Genomic DNA, 25,219 nt, shown 5'->3' on the forward strand with positions numbered 1-25,219 from the left:
TAACCTACAAAATCATGCCAACTAACACATAAAACCTAAAATAACAGTAACATATAGTAAAAGCAGGAATTATATGATAAATACACAGCCTATATAAAGTAGAAATACTTTCTTGCAATCATTGCAGCACTGTCCACCGTAGCGAAAATCTCATGCAAGCGCTCTTGGCAGAAATACTCGGCGCAAGAGCTCTCGGCAGAAGCACTCTCTCCAGTAACCTTTAAGCTATGAAGCTGCGAAATCATACCAAATAACACATAAAAATACACAGCCTTTGTAAAGTAGAAATAATGTATGTACAGTATAGTATCAATTACCGGAATCGGGAAGACAGCGAGCACACTGATGATGGTGTGTTAGGCTGAGTCGTCGGAGGTTGGTTCCATCAGGGCAGGCAGATCATCTTCTTCTATGTCTGCCTGCCTTGATGTCGAAGGTCAAGGTTCATCGTCTACTGTGGCTGATGTGGAAGGTTTGAAAAACAACGGTATGCTTGACTGCTTAGCCTGGCGCATTTTTCTATCATACAGTTCTTTGTAAGCACTCAAACCATCCTGCAAATGTGCCCTAAACCTACGTACCTTTTCAAAATTAAAGTCGTACTTTTCTGCTGTCATTGTAGTGTTGTCAATTGCAACGAAAATCTCACACAATTGTTTCCCGTTCAGTTCCTGGACGTCTTCACTTTTGGTCTGCTCGCTACTGTGTTCGGTTTCGAATGTTATTCTTTCCTCTTCCAATTGCATCAGCTCTTCATCTATCAGTTCTTGGTCATGGTGTGCCAAAATCTCTTCAGCATCATCTTCATCCTTACTTCGTTCACCACGATCGAAACGCATGAGGTCTAGTTTTACGCTAAGTGTAACACCCTTACGAGCTCTTTTAGGCGTTTGTGATACCTTAGAACTTATCTTGCTAACGGATGCACAAAATAAATTGACATAAAGCACAGATGCTCACAGGCACATGTTTGAGCAATGCCGGTTAGAATGCAGTTCCGGGGGAGAAGTTTGTCTGCTCGGGGCATGCGCTGCCTTTTTTCGTAACAGTGAAAACACTTCTGTTAGCAAAAACAGGTAACTAATGTAGGTCTTTCATAACAGTGAGGTGTTGTAAAGCAAACGTTTGAAAAACGGGGGACACCTGTATGTGAAAAGTTCAGAGGTCGTAGTTTGGTATTGGCTTGATGATGCCTCTCGTGATTTATTGCTGGGCAGCAGTGTGTTTGCTGAAGTCATTAGTAGTATTGAAGCATTACTGTTGTTAGCCCTACAGTTCTGAATCAATGTGATGTTATTTGATTGTGTAATATTGTATTTAAAGTAGATTAACTTATTCTGACCTTGTTGTTTTTGATTTAAAGCACAGTACTGATGTTGCATTTATCTTTTTCTTTGCAAATGCATTCTAAGGAGCACAAGTATTCTTTGTTTAGATCTGCATAAAGGGTAAAGTGCATGTATTCAAGTATCTGAACATAGAAGCACGTAGAATTGATAAGACTGCAGAATGCCTTTATCAGCCGCCAATGGAGAAGGCCTGTGTTCCACAACTTGTTTCTGGGAGGTAAGCTTGCAAAGTATTCTATGTCTTTAATGTTCTTTAATGTGAAATTTATGAGTATTTCTTTGCATAATCCTACAATACAAAATAATATGTTTAGACTAATTAAATGCCAGGAAAAGGACTATTTATTTATGTGCCAGAAGCCACCTACACTTTGATTTATAATCCATATTGCTTATCTGGAAGCTACTGTTTCAAGATCAGGGTGTGGAGATGCCTGATGCACAGAAGGAATGGAGCACTAGGCCACGCAGCAACAGAAATTGTGAAGTTTCATGACACTCGTCTTCCTTGACAAAATAAAGAAACTCAGTCTTACTCCCCACAGCACTCCTCTTCCACTGAAATGTCCAAGTAAATACTCCTCTTCCTGTCTTCATTATTGAAGCTCATTATTTGTAAGGGCACTCTTTCTCACTGTCCTGTAATCGTTCTCTCTTTCACACCAATGTAGAGAAGTCAAGCCATGAAACTGGTGGCAGGGTCCCTGCTGAATTTACCTTCCATGTATTCCTTTATCCAGTTGTGAAAGCCTGAAGTAATAATTCACAGCACTGTAACTTCCTAACAGATGCTCACTCTTCAAAATCTGATAACTTCCTCACTCTTCAAAATCTGACATTCGTGTCTGCAGCTTTTTTGTCCTCTTGCCAGTCTGTCTTTTCACATCAATTTATCATTTTAAACTTATGCTTCATGCCTTGTATGTAATAAAAGAAAACACAGCTTTTCATGTTTTACTGCCTTGTGCTCCATCTTCCACTTCCAACCCTTTAGTGAACCATTGTTCCTCAGTTACATGCTCCATCTCGCACTCCCTCACTCTGCTCATGTCCACTCATACTACATTGCTCCCTCTCCCTCTCCATCTGCTCCCACTCCCACTCCACCTCCCCCTTGCTTATTCCCCCCTCCTTTCCTCCCCTCCCCTCCTCTCCCTCGCTCCCCTACCCTCCTTCCCATTTCTCACCATTGTGACTCCATCCTCCATCTCACACTCCCTCACCCTGCTCATGTTCCCTTTAAGCATTTCCATTTTGATCTTTAATATATGACCTTCAGTTCTAGTCTCTCCTAACTTCAGTGGAAAAATCCTCCTTTTATTTATACTATCTATACACCTCATAATTTTATATGCCGTTGTCAAGTCTGCCCTTGTTCTCCTTCTTCTGCATTCTTTAAATCTTATTGATATCTTTCCCTGTAGGTAAGGGACCAGAACTGCCCACAATATGCTTCACCGACACCTTATAAAACTTCAACATAACGTCCCATCTCCTGTACTCAGTACTTTGATTTATAAATGCCAATCTGTGCCAAAAGCTCTCTTTCTAACCCTGTCTGCCTGAGACACCACTTTTACGGAATTATGAATCTGTATTTCCAGGTCCCTCTGTTCTATCACACACTGCAGTGCCCTAACACTCACCATGCAAGTCCTACCCTGGTTTCTCTTCCCAAAATACAACACCTCAACTTATGTCCTTAAAATTCCATTTGCCATTTCCAGACAATATTTTGAGCTTGTTCAGATCCTGCTGCAAGCTTTGGTCATCCTCACTATCCACTACACCTGTAATCTTTCTGTCACCCTCAAATTTGCTGATCCAATTCAGCAAATCCTTGCGGGCAACATCCTTGTAAGTTTTCTCTGTACTTTTCAAAGGTTCAAAGGTCCAATTTAATGTCAGAGAAATGAAAACAATATACATTCTGGAATGCTTTTTCTTCACAACCATCCACAAAAACAGGAGTGCTCCAAAGAATGAATGACAGTCCCCCCCCCCCCCCCCCCCAGCTCCTCTCCCTCCCACACGTAAGCAGCAGCAAACAACAATCCCCTCTTCCCCCCACTGGCACAAAAAGCATCGACACGGGCCACCAAGCAATAGCAAAGACACAGATTTGCAGTTACCCCAAAGACTTTGCGTTTCACCTGGTATACAACATACCACATGCTCTCTCTCTCTCTCCCTAATAAGGGAGAAGGAGGTGTCTTCGTTTTCCCAGCTAGGGGGGAGACACAACAAACAACTCACTGGCTTACGACGTTAAAAGTTAGAAGTCCTGACAAAGGGTCTCGGCCTGAAACGTTGACTGCTCATTTCAACGGATGCTGCCCAACCTGCTGAGTTCATCTAGCTTGTTTGTACATGTTGATTTGACCACAACATCTGCAGTGTACTTTGTGTTTGATGTTAAAAGTCTGTTATGTCACTTTTTTCAAGCTCTGTGCCTGAAGATCTCAAGGATCTCAGGTCTCTGGCACATAGCCGTACATATTTCGACTTCCCCAATGACACATGGGTCTCCTGCCATGACACCGACCCTCGATCCGCCCGTCTCCAGAGCTCCAAGATCCTAGGCTTCCAAATCTGAGTTGGACTCTTAGGCCGAGCCCTTGGCATGCTGAACAACGGCCAGTTATGGAACCCTGAGAGCGGGTCCCATTCCCGCAAATAACCAAAATCAGTGTGTAACTCCAGATCAGGGTCTTCAGAAGAACCCTGAAAGTGAAAAATAAAGATATTAAAGATGGAAATAGAGCTGTTTCTGAAGATGCAAACAAAGGAGTGGCTATTTAGCACCATCTTTACGCCACTCTGCCTCCAGCTCTTTCAACCTTATTTACATCTTCCCTGTCGATAGGTGACCAAAACTGCACACAATACTCCAAATTAGGCCTCATCAAAGTCCTCAACATAATGTCTTCAACAACTTCAATGTAACATCCCATCTCCTGTACGTTGATTTTTAAAGGCCATTGTGCCAAATGTTTTTTTTTAAACCACTCTATCTACCAGTAACACCACTTTCAATGTATTATTTACCAGTATTCCCAGATCCCGGTGTCCTACCACACTCCTCAGTGCCTATAGCTCACTATGTAAGGCCTACCCTAAGTGGTCTTACTGAAATACAAAACCTAGCACTTGTCTGCGGTAAATTCCATCAGCCATTTTTCAGCTTATTTTTCAAGCTGATGTAATCCCTCTGCAAGCCATGATATACTTCCTCACTGTCCACCACACACCATTCTTGGTGCGATCCACAAATTTGCTGATCCAGTTAACCACATTATTATCCAGATCATTCATATAAATGACAAACAACAAACAACAAATGGACCCAGCACCAATCCCTGTGACACAACACTAATCACAGGCCTCCAGTTAAAGAAGCAACCATCTACTACCACTGTTTGGTTTCTTCCCCAAAATTAATGTCTAATCCAGTTGACTACCACATCCTGAATGTCAAGCAACTGAATCTTTTTGACCAACCTCCTATGCAGAACCTTGTCAAAGGCCTTGCTAAAGTCCATCTAGACAATATCCACTGACTTGCTGCCTTCAACATTTCTAGTAACTTCCTTGAAAAAGTCTGAGATTGGTTAGACATGACCTAACATGCACAAAGCTTTATTGGCTATTTTGAAACAGTGCTTGTCTATCCAAAACAATGGAGCATTAGCTGACTTCCAGTCCTCCAGCACCTCACTTGTAGCTAAGGATGTTTTAGATACCTCTGCTAGGGCCCCTGCTATTTCTTGGCTAGCTTCCCACAAAGCCTTGGGGATTTATTTTCTCTTGTGTGTTTCAACTCAGCAAGCACCTTCTTCTGTATAATCTTAATGTGGTTCATGATCTCACTTGTATCAACTCTGTTTTCATCCTCCAAGTAAATGTGAAAGAAGATCTCCCCCAACTCTTTCTGCTCCTTGCACTCTGATCAAGAGGACCAATTTTGTCCAGTATATCCAGTAGGTTTTAGTGAATTTCCCCCCCTCCTCATCCTTCCAAACTCCAGTGAGTACAGCTGAAGATACATCAAGTGCTCCTCATATGTTAACCCTTTCATGTGCAGAATAATTCTTGAGATCTCCTTTGGTCCCTCTCCAATGCCAGCACTTCCTTTCTTAGATAAGGTGCCCAGAGTCCTCCAAATGTAGTCTGACCAGTGCTTTATAAAGCCTCAACATTACGTCTTTCTTTTATATTCTCATTGTCATGTGACGAATGCTAATGCATTTGCTTTCCTTGCTGAAAGTTAACCATTAGGAAATTCTGCACTCGGACTCCTAAATCACTTGGCACCTCTGATATCTGAAAGTAGGAGGTATGCTACCATTTATTGCTTTTAGCAGAGTGCGTAACTGTGCACTTGTTACCCTCTATTCCATCTGCCATTTCTTTGTCCACTCTCTCAAACTGTCCAAATCCTTCAATATTAACATTAACTTCAAAGTTACTTATCTTCCACTTGTCTTCGTAACCTCTGCAAACTTGCACACAGAGCCGTTAATTCTGTCATCCAGATCATAAAGATATAATGTGTTAAGTTGTGGATCAAATACTGCCCCTGTGGCACACCATTTGTCATCGGCAGCCAACCAGAAATGGTGGCCTTTATTCCAAGCCTTTGACTTCTGCCAGCCAGCCAGCCAATCTTTTATCCATGCTGATAATATCATTGGCTTCTAGCCAATGATTTAGCAGCCTCACATACAGCACCTTGTCGAAGGCCTTCTGAAAATCCAGATAAACAACATGCACTGACTCTCTGTCGTTTATTCTGCTGGTTATTCCCTCAAAGAATTCCATCAGTTTTTTTTAGGTCAAGATCTCCCTTTAAGCTGACTTTGGCCTGTTTTATCATGTGCAAGATTCATCCAAGATTTATATCTTATGCAAGATTTAAATCAGGTTTATTATCCTTGTCTTCTATGATGTGTAAACTTATAAAATTACTTGTCTCTTCAGTCACTACACTGCTAGTTTGCACTGACATGACATCCTTACCAGCTGATTGGCCAAAACATCGTTCAATCTCTGTAACTTTCCCCAACCCTTTTACAGAACTCAGCACTCTAATTAGCAGGTCATTAGGGCTCTGGACATCCAGCCCATTCGGAACACAGGCATTATTTGTGGATAATCTCTTGGATTGCACCAAATCTTAATCCCTACGGCATTCATAACACAGGCTTAAACACACAAACTACTTAATCTATCCTAAGACAGCATTCAAACAACATCTGAAATATCCCAGATGAGTCCCCACAAAATGTAACTCTCTCATTGGGCTCATATGCAAACTTGGCTGATTAGCTACCTCTACTAACATTACATGCAAAATAAATAGTGCAAAAAAGGAATGGACTGTTCAAAAACCTAATGGTGGAGCGGAAGAAGCTTTATTCAGAATTATTGACTGTGGGTCTTCAAGCTCCTGTACCTCCTTACTGATGGTAGAATGAGAACTGGACATGCCAAGATAGCATGATTCCTTATTAATGAATGCCACCTTATTGAGGGACTGCCTGTTGAAGATGTTATTGATGGAGGGGAGGACTGCGCCTGTGATGGAGCTAGCTGAGTCTACAACCTTCTGCAGCTTCTTGCGATTTTGTGCATTCATTGGCTGTAATGCAAGAGTCAGAATGCTCTCCACTGTAATCTATACAAATTTGCATGCCTCTGGTGAAGTACCAAATGTTCTCAAACTCCTAATGAAGTAGTGTCATTGATGTGTCTTCTTTGTGATTGAATCTATGTGTTGCGCCCAGGGTTGATCTTTCAAGTAGTTTCATCTCAGCTCTGCTCAAGAATGATGAGTTTATTTCACTGGAAATTGAATGGCTGATAAACAAAAATGCAGATTAGAACTGAAATAAGCAAATATCGATTTAACATACTGTCAGTAATAAGCCTAGAGTTGTTACTTCTACAGTAGCTCTTAAATTTGAGGCACGGAAGTGACTATAGATGCAGACCATTTCTCTCTGACCTACAGCTATATATAAGCTTTTTGTATGTGGAATCTAGAATGGAATTACCTGCTCTTCAACAACATTATCTTCAGAATATCAAAATCAATAGCTTCAGACTCTGGAAATCTGAAATAGAAACAATAATGATTTCCTCGCTTGTAGAACCCAGACAGTTTGGATTGACAACACCTCCTCCACAATCTCTATATGCACAGGTGTACCACAAGGCTACGTGTTTAGTCTCTGCTCTACTCATTCTGTACCTATGATCGTGAGGCTAACCACAGCTCCAATGCCATATTCAAGTTTGATGACATCATCACTGTCATCGGCTGAATAAAAGCAGTGACAAATTAGCATATAGGAGGGAGATTGAAAATCTGGCCTTACAACGATCTCTTACTTAATGTCAGCAAGATTATTGACTTCAGGCAAAGGAAACAAGAGGTCCGTGAGCCAGTCCTCATCAGAGGATCAGCAACTGCCTTGGTGTGATCATTTCAGCAGATCTCTCCCGGTCCCAGCATCTAAGTGCAATTACAAAGAAAGCTTGGCAGTGCCTCCACTTCCTTGGGACTTTGTGAAGATTTGGCATTACATCTAAAACTTTGACAAATGTCTGTAGATGTGTATTGGAGAGTATATTGACTGACTGCATAGAAATATATATATAAATATGCATGCTGCCTGTATAGAAACCAATGCGCTTGAATGGAAAATCCTACAAAAGGTAGTGGATATGGCTCCATCTGTCATGGGTAAAGCCCTCCTCACCATTGAGCACTGTAGCAGGAAAGCAGCATCTGTCATCTTGGATCCCCTCTACCCACTACCCAGGAATTGCTCTCTTCTCATTACTGCCATCAGGAAGAAGGTACAGGAGCCTCAACACTCACACCCAGGTTCAGGAATAGTTATTACCCCTTTGCCATCAGGCTTTTAGACGAAAGGGGTTAATTTCGCTCAGCTTCACTTGCCCCATCGTTGAAATGTTTCCACATCCTATGGACTCTTCATATCATGTTCTTGATAATTATTGCTTATTTGTTTATTATTGATATTTTTTCTTTCTTTTTTTATTTTCACAGTTTGTGTCTTTTGCACACTGGTTGAACACCCAAGTTGGTGCAGCCTTTCATTGATTCTATTATAGATTTAATGCCCTAATGCCCACAAGAAAATGATTCTCAGTATTGTATATGGTGACATATATGTACTTTGATAATAAATTTACTTTGAACTTTAAAAACACTCAACTGGATTGAGTGATTGGAGGATAGTTCATGTAGTTACGTTGTTTAAAAAAGGCTCAAAAAGTAAGCCGGGAAATTATAGGCCGGTAAGTTTGACATCGGTAGTACATAAATTATTGGAAGGAATACTAAGAGATAGGATCTACAAGTATTTGGATAGACAGGGACTTATTAGAAAAAGTCAGCATGGCTTTGTGCGTGGTAGGTCATGTTTAACCAATCTATTAGAATTTTTCGAGGAAGTTACCAGAAAAGTGGTTGAAGGGAAGGCAGTGGATGGTGTATACATGGACTTCAGTAAGGCCTTTGACAAGGTCCCGCATGAGAGGTTAGTTAGGAAGATTCAGTCACTAGGTATACATGGTGAGGTAGTAAATTGGATTAGACATTGGCTCGATGGAGGAAGCCAGAGAGTGGTAGTGGAAGATTGCTTCTCTGAGTGGAGGCCTGTGACTAGTGGTGTGCCGCAGGGATCAGTGCTGGGTCCATTGTTATTTGTCATCTATATCAATGATCTGGATGATAATGTGGCAAATTGGATCAGCAAATTTGCTGATGATACAAAGATTGGAGGTGTAGTGGACAGTGAGGAAGGTTTTCAAAGCTTGCAGAGGGACCAGTTGGAGGAATGGGCTGAAAAATGGCAGATGGAGTTTAATCAGACAGGTGTAAGGTATTGCACTTCGGAAGGTCAAACCAAGGTAGAACATACGAGGTAAATGGTAGGAAACTGAGGGGTGCAGTAGAACAGAGGGATCTGGGAGTATAGATACATAATTCCCTAAAAGTGGCGTCACAAGTAGATAGGGTTGTAAAGAGAGCTTTTGGTACATTGGCCTTTATAAATCAAAGTATTGAGTATAAGAGTTGGAATGTAATGGTGAGGTTGTATAAGACATTGGTGAGACGGAATTGGGAGTATTCTGTGCAGTTGTGGTCACCTAATTACAGGAAGGGTATTAATAAGGTTGAAAGAGTGCAGAGAAGGTTTACAAGGATGTTGCTGGGACTTGAGAAACTGAGTTACAGAGAAAGGCTGAATAGGTTAGGACTTTATTCCCTGGAGCATAGGAGAATGAGGGGTGATGTGATAGAGGTGTATAAAATTATGATGGGTATAGATAGAGTGAATGCAAGTAGGCTTTTTCCACTGAGGCCAGGGGAGGAAAAAAAAGAGGTCATGGGTTAAGGGTGAAGGGGGAAAAGTTTAAAGGGAACATTGGGGGGGGCCTTCTTCACGCAGAGTGGTGGGAGTGTGGAATAAGCTGCCAGATGAAGTGGTGAATACGGGCTCACTTTTGACATTTAAGAAAAACTTGGACAGGTACACGGATGAAAGGGGTTTGGAGGGATATGACCCAGGTGCAGGTCAGTGGTATTAGGCAGAAAAATGGTTCGGCACAGCCAAGAAGGACCAAAAGGCCTGTTTCTGTGCCGCAATGTTCTATGGTTCGGTCAGATAACAGCTGTGAAAAGAGAGTTGAGTTGTGACAGAAGCCCTCTGTCAGAACTTTGAGAGCAAAGCCTTTTTTCAGTCACAATGAAGGTAGGAAAGGAATATCTGTGATAGGATGAGGCCAGAGTTGCTCTAGGGATAAGTTGTAGAACTTGTTTAGTCACTGTGTCAATGAAACAGTTAGAGGGATAGAAAATGGGATAGCAAGGGAAGTGAGTGCAAATTCTAACAACGGAAAGAGAAGGGAGGGAAACAATGTTCTGTGGGTCAAGCAGTAATAATGGAGAGAAAAGGCTGAGTTAATGGATGAATTACTACGCAGAAATAGCCAGTTATGACATGTTACTTAAAGTTGCAGAATTTAGTAATGAATTTGCAAAGTAATGATATGCCCAGAAAGCTTGTTACAGTACAGTACAGGAGGCCACAGCTAGATTGGTCTGAATGGATAGGGGGTGAAGTATTAACTTGGCAGTCAGCAGAGAACTCTGATGTCCCCTTGAGCTCCACGTTTTCTGAAACTTTAATTCTCTGTTTCCTCTGAAAAGTTTTCCAAAGAATGCAATTTCTTCAAGATACTGGGAGGGATTGGGCTTGAATATGACAACAAGTTGGAAAGTAAGAACCTAGTGAACTACTTACTTGTGTCAGGAGCAGGCGCATAGGGAATAGATGTGGTTTGGTAAGAGCTCCATTGTAAGGAGAGAAGATATCTCAGGCACCATTGTAGAAAACATCACCATCAGAGGAACTAAAATGTCAGTGGCAGAATGGAATCACTCCATAAAATGGGATTGTGGGTGAGGGGAAGGAAGGACAGTGTTGATTGGGAGTGTGTAATTGTGGTTTAAACGAATATGGCAGGGGGATGGTAACTAGTATGATAGAGCTGAGGATGAGCCAGCAGATGAGTGTAATCTGAATGAGGAAGGGCAAGCCATTGTTTGGGTATATAACCAATTAACTGTAACCCTCTGGTAAGCCTCAGACTCGCTCAACTCACTTCGGTCTAGGAGGAGCAGCCTTTGGCCCCACCAAACTGGGTAATCAGCTTGTGTGGATGCTGTGTGATGTCCCCAGCACGCCAAATAACAGACAGTACACCATATGCGATTAAATGAGTTCATGTTATAGATCTTACTGGAACTATGTACTTAATAGAGATATTGTAGTGGTGTGCTACACGCAGCGCTGCAATAATGACACGGAGTCAGTGAGCTACAATTGCAAAAGAGATTTATTCAAACTTCGCGGCCTCGCTTTAAAGCCTTCCTGATCCCGCCCTCCCCGGGCGGGAATACTGTAGGGGGCAGAAATTCACAGTCCCGTTCCGCGCACGGGCTTTTCCCCTTGCTGGGGAAGCAGGCTTGGCGCCCTTTTTGGGATCGGCCTCTATGCCGGCGTGTGCTGCTTTGTGAGCCGGTTCGAGTGCGCTGGGAAGTGGGTCACCACATAACCCCCCAGAACCGGCGATACACCCCCCCCAATGTCCACAGTTTGGGTTGGACTCTGTTTGGGAAGTCTGCCTCTGCGCCTTGGTGCCGGAATCTTGACCGACTGCACCACGTCCACATGGGCCGGTTTGAGTTGGTCCACCGTGAAAACCTCCTCTTTCCCCCCAATGTCCAGTACGAATGTGGACCCGTTGTTTCTGATCACCATAAACGGCCCCTCGTAGGGCCGCTGTAGCGGTGCCTGATGTCCGCCCCGTCGTACAAAAATGAACACAGTTTTGTAGGTCTTTGGGTACGCAGGTCGGGTTCTGTCCTTGCTGTGAAGTGGGTATGGGGGCCAGGTTACCGAGCCTCTTACGTAGTCTGCCCAGGACTGCTGCGGGTTCTTCCTCTTGCCCCCTTGGGGCTGGTATGAACTCTCCTGGGACGACCAGGGGTGCGCCGTACACCAACTTGGCCGACGAGGTGTGCCGATCTTCTTTGGGCGCCATGCGGATTCCGAGTAGGACCCAGGGAAGCACATCCACCCAGTTAGGCCCTTTGAGGCGGGCCATGAGAGCCGACTTCAGGTGACTGTGGAAACGCTCCACTAGTCTGTTCGACTGTGGGTGGTAGGCAGTTGTGGGGTGCAGCTGTGTCCCCAAATGGCTGGCCATAGCTGACCACAGGCTGGAGGTGAACTGGGCGCCTCTGTCGGAGGTAATGTGGGCCGGTACACCAAAGCGAGATACCCAGGTGGCAATCAGTGCCCGAGCGCAAGATTCGGAGGTGATGTCGGTGAGCGGGATCGCCTCTGGCCATCTTATGAACCGGTCCACAATAGTGAGGAGGTGCCGCGCTCCTTGCGACACTGGCAGGGGGCCCCACGATATCCACATGAATGTGGTCGAAATGCCGGTGGGTGGGGTGGAACTGCTGCGGCAGAGCTTTGGTGTGCCGCTGCACCTTGGCTGTCTGGCAGTGCATGCACGTTTTGGCCCATTCACTGACCTGCTTGCGGAGTCCGTGCCAAACAAACCTGTTGGCTGCCATCCAAACGCGCCACCGATAGGGGTTGGCTGGTGGTGACGTCACAGAGTAGGGTCCTCTCACCTGGTCCTGAAGCTGCAAACTGGAGACTGCGGTTCTGTAACTAGGGATCTCCTCGTCTGCCTGCTGCGCCTCCGCCAGTGCTTCATAGTCTTACCCCCTGGGACAGGGCTTGGATGTTAGGGCGGGAGAGGGCGTCCGCCACAACATTGTCCTTTCCCGAGACATGCCGGACATCCGTCGTGTATTCGGAGATGTAGGACAGATGTCGCTGCTGGCAGGACGACCAGGGGTCGGATGCCTTAGTGAACGCAAAGGTAAGCGGTTTGTGGTCTGTGAACGCGGTGAAGGGCCTACCTTCCGAGAAGTACCTGAAATGCCGGATTGCCAGGTATAGCGCCAACAGTTCCCGGTCGAAAGCACTGTATTTGAGCTCAGGTGGTCGTAGGTGTTTGCTGAAAAACGCCAGGGGTTGTCAGCGACCCTCGATGAGTTGTTCCAGCACCCCACCGACTGCCGTGTTAGATGCGTCTACTGTGAGGGCGCCCTTACCCGACATCAGGGCGAACAGGGGGCGCATGATTCGGGCAGCTGAAGGGAGGAAGCGGTGGTAGAAATTTACCATACCCACGAATTCCTGAAGGCCTTTGGTTGTGTTGGGTCGGGGGAAATGGCGGACCGCGTCTACCTTAGCGGGCAGAGGGGTTGCCCTGTCTTTAGTAATCCTGTGGCCCAGGAAGTCGATGGTGTCGAGCCCGAACTGGCATTTAGCCGGGTTGATTGTCAGGCCGTATTCACTCAGTCGGGCGTAGAGTTGATGGAGGTGGGACAGATGCTCCTGACGACTGCTGCTGGCTATGAGGATGTCATCCAAATAGATGAAAGCGAAGTCCAGGTTGCATCCCACCGTGTCCATTAACCGCTGAAACGTCTGTGCAGCATTCTTTAGGCCGAACGGCATGCGGAGGAACTCGAAAAGGCCGAAAGAGATGATGAGTGCCGTTTTGGGGATGTCATCCGGATGAATCGGGATTTGATGGTATCCCCGGACGAGGTCTACCTTGGAGAAGATCCGTGCACCGTGCAGGTTTGCTGCGAAGTCCTGAATGTGCGGCACAGGGTAGCGGTCCGGTGTTGTAACCTCATTCAACCTGTGGTAGTTGCCACATGGTCTCCAGCCCCCTGTTGCTTTGGGCACCATGTGCAGGGGGTAGGCCCATGGGCTGTCGGACCGCCGTATGATCCCCAATTCCTCCATCCTCTTGAACTCCTCCTTCGCCAGTCGGAGCTTGTCCGGGGGAAGCCTTCGAGCATGGGTGTGGAGGGGTGGTCCCTGTGTCGGGATGTGGTGCTGTACGCCGTGTCTGGGCATGGCTGCCGTGAACTGCAGTGCCAGAAACAATGGGAAATCCGCCAGGACTCTAGTGAAGACATTGTTGGACAGCGTGATGGAGTCTAGGTGTGGGGCCGGCAACTGGGCTTCACCCAGGGAGAACGTTTGAAAGGTCTTGGCGTGGACCAGTCTCCTCCCTTGCAGGTCGACCAGTAGGCTGTGAGCCCGCAAAAAATCCGCGCCCAGGAGCGGTTGGGCTATGGTGGCCAGTGTGAAATCCCACGTGAACTGGCTGAGCCGAACTGTAGCCGCACCATACGGGTGCCGTAGGTCCTTACTGTGCTGCCGTTCGCGGCCCTCAGGGTGGGACCCGGTGCCCTGTTGTGAGTGTCGTAACTCGTCAGAGGTAAGACGCTGATCTCGGCTCCGGTGTCAAACAAAAAGCGGCATCCGGACTGCTTGTCCCAGTCATACAGGAGGCTATCCCGATGGCCAGCTGCCGTAGCCATCAGCGGCGGCTGGCCCTGGTGTTTCCCAGGAACTTGCAGGGCGGGCTACAGCGGTGGGCTTCTGCGCCCCACCGCTGGTGGTAGAAACACCATTGTTCGTTGGCCTCCTCACCCCTGCCTCTGGGGTTAGCGGGCTCTGCAGCCGGGCCTGGTCTGGTTTGCTGCTGGGCGCATGGCCTGGTGATCTGTGTGACAGACGCCCCACTCTCCTTCTTGGCTTTCCACAGCACGTCCTCCCGGGCCGCCACCCTCCGGGGATCGCTGAAATACGCGTCGGACAGCAGCAGGCGTATGTCCTCGGGCAGCTGCTCCAGGAATGCCTGCTCAAACATGAGGCAGGGCTTGTGACCACCGGCCAGGGAGAGCATCTCGTTCATCAAAGCCGACGGCGGCTTGTCTCACAAACCATCCAGGTGCAGTAAGCGGGCAGCTCGCTCGCGCCGTGAGAGTCCGAAAGTCCTTATGAGCAAGGCTTTGAATTCTGTGTATTTGCCGTCCGTTGGGGGCGACTGTATGAACTCCTCAACCTGGGCCGCTGTGTCCTGGTCGAGGGAGCTCACCATGTAGTAGTAACGTGTGTCATCCGAAGTTATCTGCCGAATGTGGAATTGGGCTTCTGCTTGCTGGAACCATAGGTGAGGTCGCAGCGTCCAGAAGCTTGGCAGTTTTAACGAAACTGCATGAACAGATGCGGCGTCGTTCATCTTCGCCCCAAATATTGTTTGGGCCGTCAGGGTCACCAATTGTAGCGGTGTGCTACATGCAGTGCTGCAATAACGACACGGAGTCAGTGAGCTGCAGTTGCAAAAGAGATTTATTCAAACTTCGCGGCCTTGCTTTAAAGCCTTCCCGATCCCGCCCTCCCCGGGCGGGAATGCTGTAAGGGGCAGAAATTCACAGTCCCGTTCCGCGCACGGGCTTTTCCCCTTGCTGGTGAAGCAGGCTTGGCGCCCTTTTTGGGATCGGCCTCTATGCTGGCGCGTGCCGCTTTGTGAGCCGGTTCGAGTGCGCTGGGAAGTGGGTCGCCACAATACAGTATAAAAGGGAAAGTAAAAGGCACCAAGCTTATCAAAGTCCAAACCACTTCGTGCACAACCGTTGGAGCTCAATTTATGAAGTCTTCAGCCTTTTGCACCGTACTGTATTTGTCAATGAAGATTTGGAACAATTGGTTTATTGATCATTCCAAACTGTCTCTCCCTAGTGCTTTCCGCTCCCTTGCCTCTCATGATTCCCTTCTCCCTGCTCCCTTCCCACTCTCAGTCCACGATAGAGACCCATATCAAAATCGGGTTTATCACCCATATGTCATGAAGTTCAGTTTTTTTTTGCAGCAGTGCAGTACATCACATAAAATCACTACAGTCTGTGCAAAACCCTTAGGTACCCTAGTTAATTTTTAATATATACGTGATGTGTGTGTGTGTATATATATATATATATAGATAGATATATAGTCTTGGGTGATCAACATTGCTACTTTTAGGCTATCCCTCTTGTACAAGGTGGGAAGGCTTGCACGTGTGATACATTGCAATGAGCCAATACCCTCTTCTTGTGGTCCTGTACATTCAAATTGCTGTACTGAACCATGATGCAACCAGTCAGGCTGCTTTGAAAACTGCATCTGTACAAGTTTGTTACAGTGTTCAGCAACATGCCTGAGTTCTGTATAAGCAGCACCCATGAATTAATCAAGATCCCAGATAAAAAGCTGAGAGGGTACCGAAGTAGGATGAAAATAAAAACTTACCCATATATCCCACAGATAGAGAGCATTACTTGGACCCAAATCAGACCCCTGAACCACGCTCTCGATTTGGGGAATGAAGACCGTAAGACCATTTCTTCATGCCCCAATCTCCTGCCTTTTCCCTGTATCCCTACATGCCCTGACTAATCAGGAATCTATCAACCTCTACCTTAAATATACCCAATGACTTGACTTCCACAGCCACCTGTGGCAACGAATTCCATTGTTTCACCACCATCTGGCTCAAGAAATACCTCCTCATCTCTGTTCTAAAAGGATGCCCTTCTATTCTGAGGCTGCATCCTTTGGTCTTAGACTCCCACACCACATCCACTCTATCAAGCCTATCTGGTAATGGCAATGTCATTCACTTCTTTCCCCTGACACTCTCAAACTTCAGGCTCACTGCTACTGTTTTAACATAGAACATAGAATAGTACAGCACATTACAGGCCCTTCGGCCCACAATGTTGTGCCAACCCTCAAATCCTGCCTCCCATATAACCCCCCACCTTAAATTCCTCCATATACCTGTCTAGTAGTCTCTTAAACTTCACTAGTGTATCTGCCTCCACCACTGACTCCCGGAGTCTCTTAAAAGACCCTATCATATCTGCCTCCACCACCTTTGCCAGCAGCCCATTCCACGCATTCACCACGCTCTGCGTAAAAAAACTTATCCCTGACATCTCCTTTGTATCTATTTCTAAGCACCTTAAAATTATGCCATTTCAGCCCTGGGAAAAAGCCTCTGACTATCCACATGATCAATCCCTCTCATCATCTTACACACCTCTATCAGGTCAACTCTCATCCTCTGTCGCTTCAAAGAGAAAAGGCCGAGTTCACTCAACCTATTCTCATAAGGCATGCTCCCCAATCCAGGCAACATCCTTGTAAATCTCCTCTCCACTTTCTATAGTTTCCACATCCTTCCTGTAGTGAGGTGACCAGAACTGAGCACAATACTCCAAGTGGGGTCTGACTGGGGTTCTGTATAGCTGCAACATTACCTCTCGACCCTTGAACTCAATCCCACAATCGATGAAGGCCAATGCACACTGTATGCATTCTTAACCACAGAGTCAAACTGCACAGCAGCTTTGACTGTCCTATTAAATTGGACTCCAAGATCCCTCTGATCCCCCACACTGCCAGGAATCTTGCCAATAATGCTATATTCTGCCATCCTGTTTGACTTATCAAGATGAACCATCTCACATTTATCTGGGTTGAACTTCATGTGCCACTTATCAGCACAGCTTTGCATCCTGTCGATATCCAGCTGTAACCTCTGACAGCCCTCCACACTATCCACAACATCCCCAAACTTTGTGTCATCAGCAAACTTACTAACCTATACCTCCACTTCCAGAGCCAGGTCATTTATAAAAATCACGAAGAGAAAGAGTCCCATAACAGGCATAATATTGGTCACTGACCTCCATGCAGAATATGACCCGTCTGCAACGACACTTCGTCTTCTGAGAGCAAGCCAATTCTGGATCCACTAAGCAATGTCCCCTTGGATCCCATGCCTCCTTACTTTCTCAATAAGTTTGCATGAGGTACCTTGTCAAATGTCTTTCAGAAATCCATATACACTACATCTACTGCTCTACCTTCAGCAATGTGTTTAGTCACATCCTCAAAAATTCAATCAGGTTCATAACATAGAGGCCCTTCAGCCAACAATGTTGTGCCGACCCTTAAACCCTGCCTCCTATATATCCCCCCACCTTAAATTCCTCCATATACCTGTCTATAGAACATAGAATAGTATGACCTGCCTTTGACAAAGTCATGCTGACTATTCTTGATCATATTATGCCTCTCCAATTGTTCATAAATCCTGCCTCTCAGGATCTTTTCCATCAACTTACCAATCATTGAAGTAAGACTCACTGGTCTATCATTTCCTGGGCTATCTCTGCTCCCTTTCTTGAATAAGGGAACAACATCCACAACCCTCCAATCCTCCGTAACCTCTCCCATCCCCATTGATGATGCAAAGGTCATCGCCAGAGGCTCAGCAATCTCCTCCCTCGCCTCCCACAGTAGCCTTGGGTACATCTCATCCGGTCCCGGCGACTTATCCAACTTGATGCTTTCCAAAAGTTCCAGCACATCCTCTTAACATCTACATGCTCAAGCTTTTCAGTCTGCTGCAAGTCATCACTACAATTACCAAGATCCTTTTCCATAGTGAATACTGAAGTAAAGTATTCATTAAGTACCTCTGCTATTTCCTCCGGTTCCATGCACACTTTCCCACTGTCACACTTGATAGGTCCTATTCTTTCATATCTTATCCTCTTGCTCTTCACATACTTGTAGAATGCCTTGGGGTTTTCCTTAATCCTGCCCACGAAGGCCTTCTCATGTCCCCTTCTGGCTCTCCTAATTTCCTTCTTAAGTTCCTTCCTGTTAGCCTTATAATCTTATAGATCTCTAACATTATCTAGCTCTCTGAAACTTTTGTAAGCTTTTCTTTTCTTCTTGACTAGAGTTATTACAGCCTTTGTACACCACGGTTCCTGTACCTTACCATAACTTCCCTGTCTCATTGGAATGTACCTATGCAGAACTCCATACAAATATCCCCTAAATATTTGCCACATTTCTTCCGTACTTTTCCCTGAGAACATCTGTTTCCAATCTGAGCTTCCAATTTCCTGTCTGATAGCGTCATAATTCCCCTTACTCGAATTAAATGCTTTTCTAACTTCTCTGTCTCTATCTCTCTCCAAGGAAAGAGAAAGGAAATAGAATTATGATCGTTACAGTGTCTCCAAAATGGTCTCCCACTGAGAGATCTGACACCTGACCAGGTTCATTTCCCAATACCAAATCAAGTACAGCCTCTCCTCTTGTAGGCTTATGTACATATGGTGTCAGGAAACCTTCCTGCAGACACCTAACAAACTCCACCCCATCTAAACCCTTTGCTCTAGGGAGATGACAATCGATATTTGGGAAATTAAATTCTCCCATCACGACAACTCTGTTATTATTACACCTTTCCAGGATCTGTTTCCCTATCTGCTCCTCGATATCCCTGTTACTATTGGGTGGCCTATAAAAAACACCCAGTAAAGTTATTGACCCCTTCCTGTTCCTAACCTCCACCCACAGAGACTCTGTAGACAATCCCTTCATGGCATCCACCTTTCCTGCAGCTGTGACTAACAGTGCCATGCCCCCACCTCTTTTGCCTCCCTCCCTGTCCTTTCTGAAACACCTAAAACCCGGCACTTGCAGTAACTATTCCTGTCCCTGAGCCATCCAAGTCTCTGTAATGGCCACCACATCATAGCTTCAAGTACTGATCCATGCTCTAAGCTCATCCGCTTTGTTTACAGCACTCCTTACGTTAAAAGAGACACATCTCAAACCTTCGGTCTGAGTGCTTCCTTCTCTATCACCTGCCTATCCTCCCTCTTGCACTGTCTATAAGCTTTCTCTATTTGTGAGCCAATCGCCTCTTCCCCAGTCTTTTCAGTTCAGTTCCCAACCCCCAACAATTCTAGTTTAAACTCTCCTCAGTATCCTTAGCAAACCTCCCTGCCAGGATATTGTTCCCCCGGGATTCAAGTGCAACCCGTCCTTTTTGTACAGGTCATCCAAGTCCTCATAATTCTCCCTACTCCAATTAAACGCTTTTCTAACTTGTCTGTTCCTATCTCTCTCCAATGCTTTTGAGGCCCTGCTTCTCAACTTCCTTCCTAACTCCCTGTAGTCTGTTTTCAGGATCTCCTCCCTTTGCCTACTTATGTCATTGGTACCAATATGTACCATGACCTCTGGCTGTTCACCTTTCCTCTTCAGGATATCATGGACATGGTCAGAAACATTCCAAACCCTGGCAATCAACCATCTGAGTTTCTTTCCTGCGTCCACAGATTCACCTGTCTGACCCCCTAACTTTTGCGTCATCTATTACTGCTGCCTTCTTCCTTTCCCTACCCTTCTGTGCCAGAGGTGTGGCCACTGTTGCTTCCCCCAGTTAGGCTGTCTCCTCCCCACCCAACAGAACTCAAACAAGAGTACTTATTGTTAAGCAGAATCAGCCACAGGGGTAGTCTCTCGTATCTGACCTTTGTCCTTCCATCTCCTGACAGATAAGTGCTATCCACTTATCTGTCTCTCAAGGCCCCAGTGCCCTCTCTTTGGTTTTTATGTTGGCTTCGACTTTTCTTGTCAGCCTCGTTTGTGTCGCCCTATCTTTAGAATACTTCTTTTTTGGAATATATCTATCCTGTGCCTTCTGAATTGCTCACAGAAACTCCAGCTGTTGCTGCCCTCCTGCTGGAGTTCACTCAGGTGAATAAATGTATTGGTGAAGGTGAACCAGTTGGATCTCTGCTTAATTAAGAAAGATTAAGAATTAAGAATCCCTTCAATGTGGATTGGACATGTAGAAAGATTGTGAAAATGAGTCAATCATGACCAGGACATTGGAAGTCATCCAAGTGGAGATGCCATGGATGTAAGTGGAAGTGAGTGGACCAGGAAAGAAAGGCAAGAAGGGGAAAGAGCAGGCTGTAATATTAACCATATAACAATTACAGCACGGAAACAGGCCATCTCAGCCCTTCTTGTCCATGCTGAATGCTTACTCTCACCTAGTCCCACTGGCCCGCACTCAGCCCATAACCCTCCATTCCTTTCCTGTCCATATACCTATCCAATTTTACTTTAAATGACAATACTGACCCTGCCTCTACCACTTCCACTGGAAGCTCGTTCCACACACCTACCACTCTCTGAGTAAAGAAATTCCTCCTCATGTTACCCTTAAACTTTTGCCCCCTAACTCTAAACTCATGTCCTCTTGTTTGCATTTCCCCTACTCTCAATGGAAAAAGCCTATCCACGTCAACTCTATCTATCCCCCTCATAATTTTAAATACCTCTATCAAGTTCCCCCCTCAACCTTCTATGCTCCAAAGAATAAAGACCTAACTTGTTCAATCTTTCCCTGTAACTTAGGTGCTGAAACCCAGGTAACATTCTAGTAAATCTTCTCTGTACTCTCTCTATTTTGTTGATATCTTTCCTATAATTCAGTGACCAGAACTGTACACAATACTCCAAATTCGGCCTTACCAATGCCTTGTACAATTTTAATATTACATCCCAACTCCTATACTCAATGCTCTGATTTATAAAGGCCAGCATACCAAAAGCTTTCTTCACCACCCTATCCACATGAGATGACACCTTCAGGGAGCTATGCACCATTATTCCTAGATCACTCTGTTCTACTGCATTCTTCAATGCCCTACCATTTACCATGTATGTCCTATTTGGATTATTCCTACCAAAATGTAGCACCTCACACTTATCAGCATTAAACTCCATCTGCCATCGTTCAGCCCACTCTTCTAACTGGCCTAAATCTCTCTGCAAGTTTTGAAAACCTACTTCATTATCCACAACACCACCTACCTTAGTATCATCTGCATACTTACTAATCCAATTTACCACCCCATAATAAAGTTAATAAAGTAAATATTAACTTTACCAGACAACCATCCTTGTGGATCTAAAGCAGAAGGTAGAAACAAGTGTGTGTGATGCAGGGGCACTATGAGGTTAGAAGATCTTCTGAGGAATTGAGGTCTGTGACAATATGAAAGTAATTGGCATCATGGACCAGAGGGGGTATGAAGATGTGTGTCAGAGTTGATGTTTTGCCTCGGTGAGCTAGAGCTGAGTTCACTAGAGCACAGTCACACCCACCTCTTCATGATAATATCAGGGTCACTGCTTGCAGAGTGGAGTGTTGCAGTTAGAGGGGAGCAATTAGAGTAAGTGAGATCTGTGGAAAAATGAAGCTGATCAGTGTTCCATTGAGAGCAATGAATAGCTCTTAAGGGGGCAGAAGGCCAAGTCAAAAGTCTGGGAGGATCACCTCTTTTCAGATGCTGGAGAAAGGGTCTGTAACCTGTGTTGATCAAGCCAGAATTCAATGGCATTTTCAGCACAAAATTTAGCAGGTATGCTGAAGGGGGCAGGGTTGGTGAGAATTAGGCCTCTGCTGAGCACTAATTGTTCAGGGTCCGAGAATGGAAGGTCAGAATGGATAGTGAAAGTGATGCAGGAGTTGGAGTTGGGTCAGGGAAGATGAATGAGAGAAATTCAGGATAGATAGGGGACTCAAGAGCTGCTGAAATTTGTGATCTTCAGTGTCTAAAAATAAGGAAACAACTTGTTACTATGTGTTGTGAAGGAAAAAGTGGGACAGAAGAACCGTGGTAGCTTTGAGAAAGTTATGTCAGTGCTGTCCCAGAGAGAGAAAGATAAAAATATGAATGTAGATAGCATTATTCCTCACCTTGACCCAGAATTTCCATAAAAATAATTAGGTGATAGAGATAGAAGCAGGACAGTTACTCAAATGGTAAATTGACAATTGGCTATTCCCACTGTGTATTAGTGAAATAAGTATTGAGCTCCAAGTGAATCTGTGCCAGAAAGACAGCTTTTTTTAGATAATGAAGTATGTTCACAGGGAATTGCTAACTCTGCACTCATTATACTGATGGTTTCAGAGAGACAGTACTGTTTTTTTCTCTGCTGGAGTAGTGGTTTTGATGGTGCAATGTGATGTTAGCAACAGCTTCAGTTTTAACATTTTGGATTTCCTTTTCCTTGTTTATCAAGCATTGAAGATATTTATCCTGACAAAAAACACGATTTTGATTCTGGGATTGGAAGTGACAATGGGGATAAACACCTCTCTGCAACAGAAGTAAGTATTTTCAATATATTAAAATGTTCATTTGACAGATAAAACTTAAAAAGTTATGTGAATTTTTAATAGTTTCACTGATGGCATAAATATGTAGACAGAACAATAGTCAGTGGTTCCCTTATCTAACGTGCTTTTAGCACTAAATCTCATTTCACTATAAATTACAAGTCTGTAACCATTATATGAAACTATTGTAGCAGAATATCATTTTATGCCAGCTGGACCAGAATAACAATCCAGATTGTAAAAGACCTGTAAGTCTTACAGTCAAGTCGGCAGTACCTTGGATTTTCTGATATCTTACTGTAAGCAGTGAGTAAGGGAGTTATTTCTAATAGCTGTATGCCAGTACCATTTTCTCTTTTGTATCTAACAGTTTTAACTATTTCTGTCTCAGCTTTGAAAAACAACCTAAGGAAATGGAAGCCTGACTATTTGGCTGGGCTACCTTGAATTTTTTGAGTCAGATTTTAGTGTTTTCATTAATTGATGTTTTGACAATTAAAACTGCTGCTATAAGATGTACTGAAAATCTGCGCCTGAATTGAGAGGTTGCAATAACTGGTGCTTACCATGTGACTGAATAGTTGATTGAAATTATTTGTACTACGATAGATATTCTTGGGGACTGATTAAAAGAATATATGATTTTTCTATGTGGAATAACAGCAACTTAGAAAAGCCGAGTCTGATCTAAAGCCCTGGAATTCTTTTGCAACCTTGTTCGTGCTCAAGATTATTATTAAGAAAACATACAATTTCTTAATATAATCTGCTTTTCTAAATTGCTATTATTCTACATAAAAAAACATTAGTTACAGTTTTATCTTCTGCTATCACATGCTTAAATTAAGAATTTACCACCTGAGTCATCACAGGAAGTCAATACAAATTTAATTGAGTGTAAACCATTGTTAGCTTTCATCAGTCTTCTTGCTTGGAATGTTCACCAATTAAATAAGCTGTGTGAAGAAGTAACTTGTATAAAATATTTCATCCAAAACTTAGCTGCATTGTTTTAGCTTGAAATGAGGTCATAGAATCTTTGATCACAGAAACAGAAGCTTCAGCTCACCAGGACAAATGACCATTACATCCATCTGACCTAGGGCTTTCCAAGCTGGGGTCAACAGACCCCTCTGCTAATGGTAGGGGTCCAAGGCATAAAAAAGGGTTGGGAACCCCTAATCTACACTGATCCCAGTAACCTTCATTATGTCTATAGCCTTCTATGCTTTAATGCTTGCCAAGATGCTTTTCAATATCGTGAGAGTATTTGCCTTCACCATCTCCTCATGTCATATGTTCCTGATTTCAACAAATCATTGTGTGAAAAAATTGCTCCTCAAATCTCCTTTAAACATTCCACCCTCACATTAAACCTATGTCACTTAGACACCATGACTTATGAAGACTTTTTATAAACACAAGAAAGGAAAGATGTGTAAAATCGTGCAAAAGCATAATCTGGAAATATTCTTGAAGTAATGATAGCTAACTCATGCATGTATAATACCATAAGACATTGGCCACTTGGCCTATCGAGTCTGCTCTACCTTTCCATCATTGCTGATTTTTTAAATCCTTTTTAACCCCATTCTCTTGCCTTCTCTCTATAACCATTGATGTCTGAAAATCAAGAACCTCTCAACATCCACTTCAAATATAATCTATGATGGGGTCCACAGTTATCTGTGGCAATGAATTCTATGGATTCGTCATTCTCTGGCTAACGAAATTCCTCATCATCTCTGTACTAAATAGATAGATAGATAGATACTTTATTCATCCCCATGGGGAAATTCAACATTTTTAGAGAAATAGATGTCCCTCTATTCTGAAGTTGTGCCCTCTGCTCCTAGATTCACCCACTGTAGGAAAATTCTATTCACATTCATTCGGTCTAGGCCTTTCAATATTTTATATCCTCCCTCATTCTTCTTAACTCCAGTATTATATATTCAGAGCCATTAAATGCTCCTCATTTGTTAACCCTTTCATTCCTGGGATCATTGTCACAAACCTCCTCTGGACCCTATCTAATGCCAGCTCATCTTTTCTTAGGTATGGGCCCAAAACTGCTGATAATACTCTGTGCGGTCAGCCCAATACCTTATAAAGCCTCAGCACCACATACTTGGTCTTATATTCTAGTCCTCTCAAAATGAATGCTAACATTGTGTTTGCCTTCGTTACCATCAACTCAGCGTGCAAATTAACCTTTAGGAAATCCCGCACAAAGAATCTCAAATCCCTTTCCACCTCTGATTTTTGAATTTCTTCCCGTTTAAAAAATAGTCTAATCCTTTATTTAACATATTGGATACAACAGG

At 44.3% G+C, this 25,219-nt stretch overlaps 1 protein-coding gene across 5 annotated transcripts in view; it reads left to right on the forward strand.

The window, feature by feature from the left end:
* The window catches only part of lrch1 (leucine-rich repeats and calponin homology (CH) domain containing 1), a 502,659-nt gene that overhangs the window by 265,898 nt on the left and 211,542 nt on the right, over positions 1-25,219 (forward strand). For all 5 annotated transcript variants that reach the window (XM_073046169.1, XM_073046165.1, XM_073046167.1 and 2 more), the window contains exons 6-7: positions 1,436-1,566; positions 22,796-22,883. In XM_073046169.1, the coding sequence (XP_072902270.1) occupies positions 1,436-1,566; positions 22,796-22,883 (219 nt within the window). The remainder of the gene's footprint in view (positions 1-1,435; positions 1,567-22,795; positions 22,884-25,219) is intronic.

The sequence above is a fragment of the Hemitrygon akajei genome, chromosome 5, assembly GCF_048418815.1.
Source record: "Hemitrygon akajei chromosome 5, sHemAka1.3, whole genome shotgun sequence".
Classification (NCBI taxonomy): Eukaryota; Metazoa; Chordata; class Chondrichthyes; order Myliobatiformes; family Dasyatidae; genus Hemitrygon; species Hemitrygon akajei.